Source organism: Sus scrofa, chromosome 15 (assembly GCF_054392235.1).
Source record: "Sus scrofa isolate SSC_HxYL_T2T_F1_AM1 chromosome 15, Sscrofa_HxYL_maternal_Yorkshire_Landrace_v2.0, whole genome shotgun sequence".
In the NCBI taxonomy this organism is placed as follows: Eukaryota; Metazoa; Chordata; class Mammalia; order Artiodactyla; family Suidae; genus Sus; species Sus scrofa.
This window is the reverse complement of record NC_139397.1, coordinates 71,464,099-71,480,325: the sequence shown is the minus strand read 5'-3', so window position 1 is coordinate 71,480,325 and position 16,227 is coordinate 71,464,099. Positions and strand designations below refer to the sequence as shown.

At 45.6% G+C, this 16,227-nt stretch overlaps 1 protein-coding gene across 3 annotated transcripts in view; it reads right to left on the bottom strand.

Moving 5' to 3' along the window:
* Positions 1 to 16,227, bottom strand: part of ARHGEF4 (Rho guanine nucleotide exchange factor 4) — a 259,221-nt gene that overhangs the window by 150,052 nt on the left and 92,942 nt on the right. For all 3 annotated transcript variants that reach the window (XR_014829987.1, XM_085000213.1, XM_085000214.1), the window contains exon 2: positions 1,741 to 5,400. Coding sequence is in view for 2 of the 3 variants with exons in the window: in XM_085000213.1 (XP_084856339.1) it covers positions 1,741 to 5,400 (3,660 nt within the window). In the remaining variant the exon portion in view is untranslated. The remainder of the gene's footprint in view (positions 1 to 1,740; positions 5,401 to 16,227) is intronic.

Here is a 16,227-nt window from a genome sequence, read left to right as displayed (position 1 = left end):
GCACGGCTATATGTCAATGGCCACAATCATTTCAGAAAGTAATTTGAAATCTATTCAAAGTAAAACCGCATGTACCCTTTGACTGTACAATCCTTTTACATCCTGAAGAAATCAAAGCATCATTACCTCTAGACATCTGATCAAGGATGCCCTTGTAGCATTACTTACCATGGCCCCAAACCAGAAGTTACCTCAATATTAACCAACAGAAGAATAGTTAACTAAATACAGTATAGCTATACTATGAAATAGCATGTGACTTTCAACTAGAGAACGATGTATATAAACCCCCTGGAAGACTGTGTTTGCTATATTACCAAACAAAGTTACACAGCAATATGTGTAGATGATTCTACTGTGTAACCCTCTCTTCCCAAAACTTCCCTTTATAATCCCATGTCTGTGTGAAGATAATGCAGATGATATACAACAGACTGCTGACATGATTTCCTTCTGTGGAGTGGGACTGGAAGCTTTTGAAGGGAAACTGTTACCTTTTCTCTTCTACATCTGTGTTGACTTTTTTTTCCTTTACTACTAAAAATTCTAAAAAATAAGTAACACAAAGGGAAAAAAATCCTCAAAAATTAATGTTTCACCCCTACGTGTGGTCCCTGTGCTTAGCTGGCTGTTGTTTGTGGAAGGAGCAGGTGGGGGGAGGTGGGGATGGGGGTCTTCAGCAAACACCTGGGCAGCCTGCACGCACTTGGCAAGTAATTTTAAATGGCCTGGGAAAGGGCCAGGCAAGAAGCAGGTGCTGGAGAAATGTTCGTTCCTATTCCTCCTTCTCTTTGAGTCTTACAGAAGGAGAGAGGAGGACTCGTGTTCTTACACTGAGCACAGGGGAAATGCTATGCTCTGAAAGTGAAACCCAGGGAGCACCTGGGTGGCTGCACCTGCTGCAGAGAGGGCCGGCCCAATGGTTAAAGGGTGGGGCTTGCCAGGACCCCAGAGGCTACTCGCGCAGAGTGGCAGGTGGGAGGGCTACTCTTGGCCCTGCTAACACTGAACTTGAGGTCCTTCCACACCAGCACTGTGCCAGGCATGCAGGAGACACACCTGTCTAAAGAAGCAAAGGGGCGAGGGCACATGGATGCAGGAATGAATGGGGAAAAGGCAGGTTTGCTTTCACAATTGCAATACTATTCTTTCTGGGATTTCCAAAAAGCTCCCTCCTTCTGAGGGCAACTGGACTTGTAAGAAATCCCAAGCTTATATACCTTTTCTGGTGCCTGACCCAGCACTGTGACCTACCCCCCAAAAAGATGATTTTGTTTTACTAGGAATTTCAGAAGCACCAATCATCACACTCATACTAAAACAAGTTTCAGCTGGATCAGATTTAGATGGAAAAAATAAACCCATAAGCATACTAGAAAACAACATGGGGAAATTTTTTTAAATTTTACAGCCTGCATCAACTTCCTGATACAAAATGGGCAAAGACTATGAACAGGAGTTGATACAAATAGGAATTCAGAGGGCTTGAATTCTACAGGAAAAAGAGAGACCAAACAAATTTACAATGAAATGCCAATTACCACTTGTTGGTTTGGCAAATTCCAAGAAACTGGTCACGCTGTGTTGATTCCAGCGGGGCCCTCAGGAGTGTAACTGGGAGGTAAACTGGCCTTCCTACCCTTCCTCTCCTCTCACTCAGGACAACGTCCTGAATGGTCCTCTCCTTTTCTTGCCTTAAATGGTAAATAAACAGGTTGGTATGAGTCATAGATAACTCACCTCATTCCCAAGCAGGTCCCTGAGCGAGGGTGAGGGTGCTGTGCTCAGGCCACAGGGATGCTGGCCTCTTTTCCCCCTCTCTTCCTTCTGCTCATCCTGGTCTAGCGCCTGCAGAGAAAGCAGGAGGCTTGTCCGGGCCTTGGAGGTCTTGGGGCTTCCAGGGGCCTCAGAGCTGCTATCCATATGGCTGTAGCTTCCCAGAGAAACCACTGAGATGGCCCTGCCCCTGCCAGGGTAGTGGAAATCCACCTGCTGGGCACCAGGCCGGGGACTCTGGGGTTTGGGGCTCAGGGGCTTACAGGGCACTCCTTGGCTTCCATAGACCAGGCAATAAGCAGAGCTGAAGGGAAGCGTGTGGCTGATCCCAACCTGATGCTTCCCAGAGCTGGTGGGTGACAAACGCCAAGACTTTTCTGGAAAGACACCTGAAGGCAGGTATTTATCACTTTCCTGGGGGCTCGTACATTTGATGGTTGGTTCACTTTTCCTCCTGCTATCTGGAGAGGCCAAATTGCTGGATGACAAAGGCGTGGGGGGATGTGGGGGTGTCCAGTGATCTCTAAAAACGTAGCTCTCTTTGTCCTCCATCTGCTCCTCAAGTTGACCATTGGTCCCTGGTGTGGAATGTCTGGGGGGATTCAAGAGTTCTGGCCCTGGAACCAGACTCACTAAGGAAGATCTTTTGGGGCCTTCCGTATCCCTGCTTTTCAGAAACGGGCGCCAGGAACTCTGGCGCAGCCTGCTCTTTTCCTTCTGGTCCTTGAAGGAAGCTGGAGAACATTCACTAGTGTTCCCTTTTTCTAAAACTCTCGACTCAAAAAAATTAGTAAAGGTCTTATGAGCTGAGGCCAACCTTGCCCGGAGCCTTTTCTCTGGGGTTCTGAGTCTCTTGGCGCCGCAGCTTTCTGAAGACTGTCTTCCGCCACCGAGGTCCCCACGCATCTCCTCACTGCCCTCTTCCATTGGCCCTGCGGCCCCTCGGCCTAGGCGCTCCCGGGTCTCGCGAGAGGCGCTCACGTGCGCTCGGCGTGACATCTCTTCCTGGCCTAATGTGCTCTGCACGCTGGCTTTGGGGGGACGACCATCAGCACACAGCTCCTCGAGGCCGGGAGAACCCCCGGGGTGGACCCCTTCAGGGCTCTTGGAGCCGCAGGGCTTGCTTTTCCGTAAGGGGGTCACCTTGGGAAATGCCAGGAGCTTACTGGGCTCCCGTGAAGCCTGGCCGAACCGGCGGGACTGTCCGGAGAGCCGGAGCGCTCGGGTGTGGGCGGGGGCTTGGGAGCCTGGCCATATCTCGGCGCTGCCTTCTTCTGTTCGCACCCCTCGCCTGACCTCAGGGCTCGGTGTCTCTTTGCTCCTTGCCAAGTGAAGGCCCCTAGCCTCAGGCGCTGTAGCAGCTTCCTCCCTGGGCTCTCGGATTCTGGAGCTCTGGCTCTCCCCAGGGGGGTTCTCTTTTGTAGGCGCCCCTGTGCTCAGCACGCCCCCAGCGCGCTCCTGGGAACAGGGCTCTTTCCGGCCCGGGGGCCTGTTTTCTGAAGCAGCTTGGGGGATCAGTACTATCCCAGACTGTACGGCTTGGGCCACCTGCTGAAGATCCCCGGGGTCACCCTGTGGTCTGCGGCCTGCCAGCAGTTCACACTCATTGCCACTAGTTTTCGGTTTCCCAGCCCCGGGAAACGGGGGGGTGGCTCCAGCACTTCGGGGAGACCCTGGTGTTTCCTCCAGAAACTCACAGAACTGGGTTTCTGGAAGAGGACTCACTTTCCTCCTGGTGGCCTGCAGCCCTTTCTTCTCAACCGCTATAATGAGCGCACCCTCGGAAGATGCTTTGGGCTCTAACTGGAGGCCCTCTGCAAAGGGTAGGGCACCACCCTCGAGCCCCTGGTCACACTCCCCATCCCCACAGCTGCAGTGAGACATGGTGGTTGCTGCGATTCCTGAAAAATCCTGAAAGGCATTTTTCCTGAAGTTGGGGTCTGGAACCATCACGCCTTCTGCTGCCTTGGAAGTCTGTGTTGCATTTGATTTCAGAGTGGTCTCTGGAGTGTCTGACCCATTGCTCACTCCAGCGCAAACCCTCCAGTCTCTGTTCCACACCGGTGACCTGCTACTGCTGGGGTGATGTGGGAACTGGGCCCTAGCAGGTGACTTTCTCTTCTCACTGAGGACATACTTTGATGTGTAATTACTGGTTTGGTTTCCTGCCTCAACAGAAATGTCCTGAAGCTGCTTCTGTTTATCACTCACATTGTCAGCATTTGGTGCCAGGCCAGCGCCTTGGGGTTCCTCTGGTCTGCTTTCTGGGCTGTGTCCTGACTTGCACTCTGCCAGCACCGGTACCTCCTCTGCGTGGAGGCTCACCAGCTCCTCAGTGAGGCATGAAGAGACTGGGCAGGACCCAGAATCCAGTCCTAACTGGTTTTCCAGCCAGAGAGGTTTAGAGGGTGTGTCCTCAGAGGCCCTTTTCCAGCTAAGAGCACTGGGTTTGTATTGATCCTCCAAAGGAGGAGTCTTCCTTTGGGAAGTAGGGAGCAAACCAGAAAGTTGGGTGGAAATGGGGTGAAGAGGGTTGTGTGTTCTGAGAGCTCCTTCTGCTTCTGTCCCTTCCTTCGCATGGGTTCCAACCTTTGCCAAGTTTGGCCCCAGAGGATCTTCAGGGTATCTTAATGGAAACTCTGCTATGGAATGGGCCCTCTGCAATGTCCTCCTGTGCCAACTGCGGAGCCTTGGGCATGCTGTGCCTTTGTTATCAATATTTTCTGGGGTGCTATGGCAAAGCTTGGCCTGTAGGGGGCAAGATGTCCCTAAAGGAAGCTGGCAGGGGCCATCAAAACCCAGCTGGGAGCAGAGCAAGCCTGTGTTCACTGCAGGACCTGGAGGCCTCCCCTTCCCTGTCCTGGCTTGCAGAGGAGCTGTGCTGTCCAGTGGGCCTCTGAGAGGCAGCTGGGGTCCCCTGTCCCTGTTGTGGATATGCGGCCAGCTCCAGCCCTGTTCACAGCACCGGAGAAGGAAGGGCCAGATCACCGGGACGCCCAGATAACTCTCAGATCTGGATTTCTGAAGAGAAAAAACAGGGGACCTCCTGAGGTCTTGTATGGTCCCCACCTTCGCTGGCAGGAGGCCGTAGCTGCTGGTGGCCCCCTGCAAGGAGCCCTTTGCAGGATGAGCAGCCCTGGCCCAAAGTGACTCTTGCTCTGGGCTGGCCACGTCCTCCCAGAGGTGCAAGGCCCTCACTTCTCCAGCAACTGCGGCAAAGACTTCGAACCCACTTTCGTAAAACTCCTCCTTTAAGTCAGGGCACAGATCTAGTTCTTCCTTTGGGTCAAGCCCAGGGATACCTGTGGAAGGCTGCTTCTGAGGGCATCCAGTTGCTAGAATGTCAGGGCATCCTCGGAATGCTCCTCTGCCCTTGGAGGTCCCACCTGGAGGGAGGCAGATTCCCCTGAGGAGGTCACCAGGCAGGGACTCTATGTCAGAAGCACTTTCAAAGGAGTCCGTTTTTGTGTCTGATTGACTTTCACTCTGGTGGGACACTGTCTCAAAATCATCGTAGTCTGTTGCCTGGCTCCATCCCGGTTCCTCTGGTTTGGTGGGAGAAGATGAGCGCTGATTGTCTTCAGTCTCACCTTCACTTGACAGGTGTGCACTTGGCTCTGGAGTCTGGAAGGGCAAGAAGAGGGGAGTCAGAGAAGAGGCTGAGGACACCTGCTCACCTGTACCACACCTGCACACATATGCACCGCACCTGCTTTTGTCAGAAGGAGGGAGGTTCAGAAATGTCTCATTAGTTCCCCAAGTTCCCTTAGGGAAAAAGAGCTAAATATGAGGAGCTACCTTTTATTAACACTGAAAAGAAGTGATGGAGCCAAACCCAAACAGTAAGGAGAAAATGAGGCAGCCCATTAAAAATCAGTATCGGTGGAATGAACAGACGCAGTTTAAGTAGGTATAAAATGTTGTGTGAGTCACTGTGAGAAGCATATCTCTGCCTAATAGTTTCACCAAGAAAGAACAAATGAATACATGTTTGCTTTGTGTTCTTTTTGTTCAGTTGGATTAAAGTCAAGTCTCTTATGCTTAGAAGTGTTTCTAAGTTAGGTTTGCTGCAGCTTAAAAAACAAAACAAAAACAAAAACACACACAGAAAAAACAAAACCCAACTGGAAAACCACACACACAAGAATTACTGAAATTTCAAACATATTTTGAGATTACAAATCCCCAAGATACCTTTGCTAACAGGAAGAAGAGTAGAGAACTGTGCAAGTATGTTCAGTTTCCTTCTTTCATTACACATTTCTCAACTTTTTGTAATATAATTTATATGCATCCATTTAAAGTGTACAGATCTGTGCATTTTGACAAATGTGTACACCCATGTAACTACCACCATGATACAAATCCTGAGTATTTCCTTTTCTCGAGTCCCTGCCCCTCCCCAGCTGCTCCTCATCTGCTCCCTCCATCCCACCTGTGACCCATTTCTGCCACATAGTTTACCTTTTCTAGTTTTGAGGTAGGAGGTAAGTGGGCCCCTAGGTGAGAACAGCTGGGACTTTTTAGGCCAAATAAATTGGGCCTTGCTTTTCTTCGACATGTCAAGGAAAAAGCTAATTGCAGGAGGTGACCTCTGCTGGAGTAGAAAGATAAGATGACCACTTCAATACTCCTGGGGTCAAGGAGACCTCCCCAATTACACATGTGCAGTAAAACTGCTAGGGGTCAAAAAGGGAGGAGATTGCCAGTCCATAATAAGTCCTGATACCATCCCAGCACCCTTTGCTCCGGAATCCATCTTTGCCAAAAGATGCGCATGAATATCGGGAAGGATCCTGTGTCCAGCCAGGTGTGAGAAATAAAACAAGATAATTGGCTAAAGGTAAACAAAGACTCAGAAGGACTGTCTTATATAAGCAATTTAAATCACCCCTCTGGCACACTCCTTACTCAGGGGTATCCCCACACTGTACCTTTGAGTGTGTGTATTACTGCCTTGCTGCTGTCTTAAACTGCTTCTCTGTGTGCTCTCCTATATGTACTGTGACTCTATCAATAAACTTTATACCTGCTTTCACAGTCACTGCCTGTTTGAAACATTCTTACTTTCAACAGGGGGCAGAACTGGTCTAGTGGTTAGGATTCTGGTTTTCACCCAGGCCGCCCATGTTCAATTCCTGAGCAGAGAATTAAGATCTTGCTTCAAGCCATTACTCTGCCTCTCCAAGATCTGTTTCAGATGACCAGAATATGCAGTACATACTCTTTGGAGCCTGGCTTCCTTCTCTCAGCGCTATACTTTAGAGATTCACCTGCTTATCCTGCTTGTAGCATATATTATACATACAACACCCTGAACGTTGTGATGATGCTGCATCCAACATTCAGTTATCAAGCTCTCCAAGGATTTCCCAAGCCAGGAGTAGGACACACATTTGGCCCCTCTTCTAGCTAAGCCTCCTTCACATAAATTTTGTACAGACGCCATTCATTCAACCAGCCCTTCCCAAGCATGGTTTCCAAGAACTTGTCATTAGAGGTTTCTCAAAATAATAGTGTTTTTAATCTTGAGAGGAGGGAAGCAAACACCAAAGCGTGTGATGTGTGAGGATTCTGAGGTACAAGATAGATTTAAAAAAATCAGGAATAATATTGATACCATAGTTTAAAATATCTTGCAAAGCAAAAAGAAGTTGGGAATATGAAAGGAAACACAAAAAATGAAACCATTTGGAAAGGAGGACTGTCTGGTGGCTACGGGATATCCAAGAGGAGAGGGGAATTACAGAAGCCAGGGTTTCCCCTGAGTCCACTGCTCTGGTGGCCCAACTCCCAGCGGTAGGCACCCCACTATAGAACAGGACAATAGGGCAGGTGCCAGGACAATAGTTTCTGGCCTGCTGACTTGGCATGGCATGGCAAGCTGAGCAGGTCTGGGTGTGGATATGCCTTGGCAAGCACAGAGGACTGTGTGATGGCAAGTCTGTGCTGTCAGGGACAGAGAAGGAATGCGATGCAGGGAGGGTCAGCTACAGGCTCCTGCTCACTAATGCCTGCCTTTGAGATCACCGCTGTCCCCTCAACCTGCTGACCTGTCATAAAACTGGGAATTGACCTCCTGTTGGTAGAGCATTTCAGCAGTCCTGTCAACATTGTCAGAGCTAGATATTATCTCACACAGACTCACATGGCATCAATATTCACATGCTTCAGGCCCAAAGAACCCCAAATTCCCAAATTCCAAATGACCAGTGATCTGAACACAGAGTACTCCAAGATGCCAGGTCTCATTCCTATCCCCACACCCTGCATCATAACTTAGGACACTGCCAGTAAATGGACTGTACTTCCTGGCTGTTTTTTTTTTTTTTTTGTCTATTTTTTTTATTTTAGGATTTTAATTTTTTCCATTATAGTTGATTTACGGTGTTCTGTCAATTTCTACTGTACAGCAAAGTGACCCAGTCATTCATATATATATTCTTTTTCTCACATTATCTGACGTCATGTTCCATCATGAGTGACTGGATATAGTTTCCTGTCCTATACAGCAGGATCTCATTGCTTATCCACTCCAAATGCAATAGTTTGTATCTATTAAGCCCAGTCTCCCAGTCCATCCCATTCCCTCTCCCTCCCTCTTGGCAACTACAAGTGTGTTTTCCAAGTCCATGAATTTTTTTCTGTGGAAAGTTTCATTTGCGCCCATATATTAGATTCCAGATATAAGTGATATCATATGGTATTTGTCTTTCTCTTTCTGACTTACTTCACTTTTAGTATGAGAGTCTCTAGTTCCATCCATGTTGCTGTAAATGGCATTATTTTGTTCTTTTATATGGCTGAGTAGGATTCCATCGTGTATATATACCACATCTACTTCATTCATTCATCTGTAGATGGACATTTAGGTTGTTTCCATTTCTTGGCTATTGTGAATAGTGCTGCAATGAACATATGGGTGCGTGTATCTTTTTCAAGGAAAGTTTTGTCCAGTTATATGCCCAAGAGTGGGATTGCTGGGTCATATACTAGTTTTATATTTAGTTTTCTGAAGACCTCCATACTCTTTTCCCTAGTGGTTGTCTGGCTGGGTTTTAAGGAGGGTCAAGCCTTGCTTTGACCTCCAGGTATTCTTATAACTGAGCAAAACCCTGTGGGGCCTTCCCAGAGCAGCCCTTCTCCCATATCCTCTGCTTTAGCTCCTCTCTGAAGTATCACATGTATCTTGTTGGAGGTTAATAGGAACTTCTTGACCTGACTTCTGTGGACAGCTACAAGAAGAAAAGATTTCTGCCCCAAGAAGTTTTCAACAATCAACCAGCCTTTCCCTCACCGTTTTTTTTTTTTTTTTTCCTCTTTTTCTTTTTTTCTTTTTTTTCTTTTTAGGGCCACACCTACGACATATGCAGGTTCCCAGACTATGGGTCCAATTGGAGCTGTAGCTGTTGGCCTACACCACAGCTCAGCAATGCTGGATCCTTAACCCACTGAGTGAGGCCAGGTGAGACCTGTGTCCTTCCTCATGGTTACTAGTCAGATTCATTTCTGCTGAGCCATGACACGAATTCCTCCCTCAGCTTCTTTTAAAAATGCTTTGCAATTTTGGTTCGGGGAATTTGGGATATTTTGGAGGCACAAGGCACATGTCTCCTTGCATAGCCCTGCAGAAAACCTTTCTTTGCTCCAAACTCTGACGTTTCGGTTTGTTTGGCCTCACAGTGCATTGTGCACGTGGACTTGCACTAACATTCTGGCAAGAGGTCTCACTCTGTCTCAATGAATATAAAAAGCCTCTTTTTTGGGGTGGGGGTACACTCTAAACGCTTCCAGATTACAAAATTTGTATAGTCTATACAAGAGCACTGGAATACCAGCTTTAATATTCCTACAAGTATATAAATGCTGAAATATGGAGAGAACATTTTTAAAAAAAAGCTTTGGATTTAGTTGAATATTAGATTCTAAATCTCATGAAGAAGGTTTTCTTTAGAAGATTTTTGTTTTTGTTTTTTTTCCACTAAGTCGATTCAGGAGTAAATCTCAAATACATAATTTCTCAGTACAAATCCACGTAGTTTCAGGGTTATCCCAAAGGCATGGCCTGGAGTTCAACTCTAGAGGCAAAAGTATTCTTTTTGCTGAACCTCAGAGTTTTTTTCCAGGGCTTAGCAGTGGATCAAATTTGATTTTTTTTTTTTTTTAAAGCAGAAATTCTCCCTTTTCTTTTGTCATAGGCCCGGCACTTCCTAATTGTCTTCCTTCTGCAACTTTATGAGGCCTCAAACACCAGGGCAAAGTGGACTTTTTCCTGTAAGAGACAGAGAGCTGCATGCAGTGGGTGTTTGCCCAGATGAGGGAACTGGTGACAGTACCCTAGGGAGATGAGAATGGTGTTGACCTCACCCCCATCCCTCCTGACTTTCACTTCTTCCCTCACCTGCTGCCCCTGGCAACAAACCTGCCTCCATTAGAATTCCTTCCACCACCACCCCACCTCTGCCCCACTCCGTGCCCCATTTTCTTCCCTTTTAAAACTCTTCAAGGTACAGTTGACATTTTTATCTCCACACTTCCTTATTTCCTAGTCTCTATCTCTCTCTTTTTTTTAAGGGTTAGTGCCACACCTGGGCCATATGGACGTTCCCAGGTTAGGGGTGGAATTGGAGCTGCAGCTGCTGCTCTACATCAGTCATGGCAACCTGGAATCCCAGCTGTCTCTGTGACCTATGCTGCAGCTTTCAGCAACGCTGGATCCTTAACCCACTGAGCAAGGCCAGATATTGTACCCACATTCTCACAGATACTGTTGGGTTCTTAACCTGCTGAGCCACAACAGGAACTCCCTCCCATTCAGTCTTTAAAAAATATTAGTATTTGATGATAAGACATCCCTTCTAAACACTAGTTCAGTGGCAAGCCATTTGTTTCAATAGGTGGTTTTTGCATTATCTGGCAATTCTATTTTTTTCTAATTTGCATTATGATCTGCTCTCTGACCCATCATTTATTTAGAAGTCTGTTTTGGTTATCTTTTTGTTATCTTTTTGCTTCTGATTTTTATTTAATTATATTGTAACCAGAGTGTGTGGTCTGTGTGATATTGATTCTTTGCAATTCGTTGAAACTGGCTTTATAGCACAATACAAGCACCTACCTGTTGGAAATGTGGCTACTCTAGTTAAATTCATTTCACATGTAATCTGCCTTAACCAATCAGAGTTCTTTTGATTGTTGCTACAAAAGACGTGCATATCCTCCAAGTGGCAAAAAGCCTAAACAATAAGATGTTTGCCTGGTTGTTCTGCAGAAACTTGAAGTCAGCTGCATCTAGTTCATGCTGACCTGGTTATGACTGGATGGGACCCCCGACTCTTCAACTGGACCTGTGCGAGTATCCTGCTCAGTGAACTTTTGAACTTGCAGAGGCAGGCAACTTAGTTAACACACAGAACAGCAAGGGTTACACCTTGTTCCAGTCACCTTTTTCCGTGCTTTATTCTTTACTACTAAATACCCCAGGCCCCTGGCTTTCCCCAGGGATTTGAGATTTATTCTCCCATCTTCATGCCTGGCTGGCTTGGGAATGAATGAATAAACGCTCTCCTGCTGCAAACCTGGTGTCTCAGCAGTTCTGACTTGCTGTGAGATGGTTCGGTAACAGTGTGTCATAAATGTTCGGTGGGTGTTTGAAAAGATAGCCTATTCTCTAATGGTTCATTCAGGATTTAATAAGTGCTCATTGAGCTTGTTAAGAATTAAATCCTTGCCAAGTCCTCAGTAATTTGACTAGTGTTTCATCAATTAAGAGATGTGGAAATTACCCAATGTAGGGTTGCATTTGTCAATTTCCTCTTTTAATTTTGTCCTTTTTCCTCTTACCTATTTCAGTGTTATGTTCCTAGGGGCATAAACAAATTTTGCCTCTTTTTTTATTACTTACTATTTTTTATGCAGTAACTCTCTTTATTCCTTATAAAGGTTTTTACTTTAAATACTGTCTTCCTTAATATTAATAAACCCACACCAACTTTCTTTGGGTTAGTATTTGCCTAGTATGTGTTTTTCCATTCCTTAGTTTTAGTCTTTCTATGTTCCTTAGGTGTGTTTTTCATACCTTACATATAGCTTGGGTTGGTAACACAGCAGGGTCCTGTGGGGCTCCTGGACACACAAGCCTTTCTGTGTCCTCCATCTCTTGTTTTTAGGGAATAAGCCTCAGCTTCCATGACCTTCCTTAAGTTCCAAAGGGCAGCTGCTAACCAGGGAAGGAAGGGGATGCAGAGACCAGGGAGGAGAAGTCAAGAGTGCAGCCTTGGGGCAGGGTCCTGGTTCCTCCTCAAGGAATATACATAACAATATCTTTGAGCCTTTCTGCAGAACTAAAACCCCCAACAAATGGAAGAACTACTTGATGAAGCTTTCTTCATTCCTGGGAAGGAGGAGGACCACCAGAACCAGTCTTGGAGCCACTATACACCAGCTTTGAGAAACAACACAAACTTGCCTCTACCCTGATTCTTATCTATGGTCCTATTTCCCACTCCCCAAACTATAAAATCACCTAATCTCTCCCAAGGGGAGCACAGTCTTTAAGGCATTAGCCTGCTGTGGCCCCCTTTGCCTGGCAAAGCAATAAAGCTATCTTTTTCTCCTTCACCAAAAACTCGGTTTCTGTGTTGCTATTCAGCAACAGTGGACAGAGGCCGAGTTTCGGCAGCAGGTTTTCAAGGTCCAATATTTCAATCACTTAACCAGAGAGTTTAACCAGTGGGCATTTATTTGGGTTTTAAGAACTCAAATTTTGGCACTTTCCATCAGCCTCTACATGGAGTGAAACATGAGCCACTGCAGCTGCTGACCAGAAGCACTCTGAAAGGAGCTCAGGATGGAGACCAGGAGTGAGGCACTCTTTGCTCCCGGAAAACTGGTAGAACTGGTGTTCAGATAGTTAGATATTTTAAAAGACTTTATGAACCCAATTCTTGCAGCTCCTCATATCTAGAAAAACAATAAAACCCTACAATAATGATTGATGTCTCTGACTGGTAGTAACCTTCACAAGATCAGCAACAAACTTCCATGAAATGTTCACATGGCTGCATGCACCTTCACCTTTTTGACTTATAATTCCCCTTTTCCTCTTTGGGGCAGCATTTCAGAACTGTCTGAAATACTGGCTCCTGGGCTGTAGTTAGTAGACAAAACAAAAGATGTCATGGTCATCTGTGAGTGCAGTCACTCCCAAGGGTGGGCAAGTGAGCCCTGAGGAATCTCAGGAAAGAAACAAAGACTGACCCCTGCTGAGGTGCTTTTCAAAGGTGTGACTCCAGTAAGCCCAGACTTTTACATCTTCCCATAGAAACTGGTTTTCTGTAAATCTTCTCTAAATGTGGTTATCTATAATCCTTTGTTTCTACTACCTTCACTTTGTCATGAAACTGAAACATATATCCTAGCTTTCCCCCTTTGCCTCCTCAGAGTAGTTTCTTGGGGCTACCTGAGATGCTGTCTCTTGGGCCTAAGTCCTAATTTCACCTCAAATAAAACTTAGCTCTCAACTTTCATGTTGTAATTTTTTAATTACAAAACTTCCTCCCACCCCCCCCCCCGCTCCAGGAATTTCCTTTTTTTAAAAATGTGAGCCCAACAATGGTTTAAGAGTGTATGTTTAAAGGAATGTTACACTTTATTTCTATGTGTTTTTGCTGCAGGAAGCATGTTGGGAAATAACCTAGTCTGCAATATGGTAGAATCAGAAATTCCCTTCTCTCTGCTCACCAAGGTCTGGCTGTCTCTCTACTCACCCAATGAAATCAGTCTGGCAGAGGCCCTCCAGTGACCTCTGCATCACCAAATCCAAAACTCTGGTCTGTCTGCCTCCCTTCTTTTCTCACCTCTTCCTTCCCCGCCTTTCACTATTTTTCCTAAACCTTTACTGGGGTATAATTGACATAAATTGCACGTATTTCAAGTGTCCAATTAAATTAATTTATGAAACTATGACCACGATCTAGATAATGAGCTTTTCTCTTGCTTCTAGAAGTTCCTTCTTGCTTCTCTGTAATCCTTCACTTTCATCCTGCCTCCATCCCCAGGCAATATTTAGCTGCTTTCTGCTACTATAGAATAATTGGTATTTTCTAGAATTCCATATAAATGGAATCATACAGTATGTATTTTCTGTCTGCCTTTTTTTCACTCAGCACAATTATTCTGAGATTCATCTATGCTGCATGTGTCGTCTTATTGCTGAGTAGTGTTCTGTTGTATAGATACACCAGTAGGTGTTTATCCACTCGCCTGCTGAGGCACTTTTGAGTTGTTCCTAGTTTTCAGCTTTTCAAATAAAGCTGTACGAGTCTGTACAGATGTGTGCTTTCACTTCTCTTGAGTCAGTCCTGAGGACTGGAATGACTGGGCCACATGATAGGGGTATATGTCTAACTTCTTAAGAAGCTGCATACTGTTCTCCACTCCCTTTTACACCACCCCCAGCAGTGAATGAGAGTCCAGCTCCACATCCTCACCCACATCTGTGATGGTCACTTTTGTTCATTTAAGCCATCCTAGTGGGTGTGAAGCAGTATTTCGCAGTGGTCTTAATCTGCATTTTCCTAATGACATATGATGTTGAGCATCTTTTCATACAGCTTCTCCAATCTGTACATCTTCTGTGAAGTGTTAGTTCAGATTTTTTGCCCATTAAAAGAAATTGGATTGTGTTCCTATGGAACTGCAAGACTGTATATCCAGATATAAGCCTTTCATTGGATATACGTCTTGCAGACAGTTTCTTTCAGTCTGCAGCTTGCCTTTTTATTAACAATATATTTTTTTAAGCAAAACATTTTAATTTTTTTTCTTTTTCTTTTTTGGCCATACCTGCAGCACTGTGGAAGTTCCTGGGCTAGGGATCAAATCAGGACCACAGCAATGACCGAAGCCACAGCAGTGACAATACTTGATCCTTAAACTACTGAGCCACCAGGAAACTCCCAAAAGGTTTTAATTTTGATGAAGGCTACCAATTTATTGATTGCTTTTTCCAGATCATGGTTTTTGTGTGTGTGTGTGTGTGTGTCAAATTTTAAAACCTTTGCAAGTTGAGGAGTTCCCATTGTGGCGCAGCAGAAACGAATCTGACTAGGAATCACGAGGTTGTGGTTCGATCTCTGGCCTTACTCAGTGGGTTAAGGATCCGACGTTACCGTGGGCTGTGGTGTAGGTCACAGATGTAGCCCAGATCTGGCTTTGCTGTGGCTGTGGTGTAGGCCGGCAGCTGTAGCTCCAAATAGACCCCTAGCCTGTGAACCTTCACGGGCCGCAGATGTGGCCCTAAAAAGCAAAAACAACAACAACAAAAAACAAAACTTTGCAAGTTGAATTTTAAAAACTTTGCAACCAAAAGTCACTAACTTTTTTTTGAATTGTTTCTTCTAGACTGTGTTAGACATAATAATGCCTCTCTTTACCAAAAGATGCCCATGTCCTAATTCCTGGAGCCTGTGACTATTACCTGCTAAGACAAGAGGGACTTGGCAGGTGTGATTATGTTAAAAATCTTGAGGAGATTTTCCTGGATTATCTGGGTAGGCCCAGTGTAATCATAAGAGTCCTTATAAGAGAAAAACCAAGGCAGGAGAGTCAGAGAAGATATGATCCTGGAAGCAGAAATCAGAGTGATTGAAGGAGGGGCCACAAACCAAGGAATGTGTGCAGTCTCCAGGAGCTCGAAGAAGCAAGTACACAGATTCTCCCCTTAGAAATTAGATCTTAAATGCTATCACAACAAGAAAGAATGAAAATCTGTCTCCTAGAGCCTCCATAAGGGAGCACAGCCCTGCTGACAACTTGATTTTAGCCCATGTGAGAGTTTCCAGCAACATAGCACAGAGCATGAGGACTGTGTGACACCTTCCAGACTGTCATGTGGATAAGACACATTGCAGAGAAAGGCCCTGGGCTTCTCCATGGGCAGAAGGTGGGGCACAGGCCTGTTTTCCTCACTTGCCTTAGTCTACACATCTGTCAAGGGCTTCACAACACCAAGTGTGCTTATCTTTCTAGATTTTTGGGAAGATGAAAATTCTAAACATACTCCTACACTCTATAATATCAACTGCCTCAGGTTAAACATAGAGACTAGCCACCCTATTCTGTCATTTGCTGCACACCGGTCTGGTCACAAACACCCGGGACAGAAATGATGTCATACATCTTTACCTCCCATAGTATCTAGCAGAGGACCTGGTACAGAGTGACCACAAAGAGAATATTGGAGGAATGTAGAACAATGCGAGCTTACCACTGCAACCATGATTATTACAGCTCTGTGTCTGTGATCATATAAGCATTTTATATCCATAGGACATTTTCTCAAATATAATATTCAAAGGTAGTACATGCACATTTTCAACTGATTGTGTTCACTAGAACTGTGATGCAAGTTTTTATGGTTCTGGCATTTCCAATTTGTGAGAATATTTT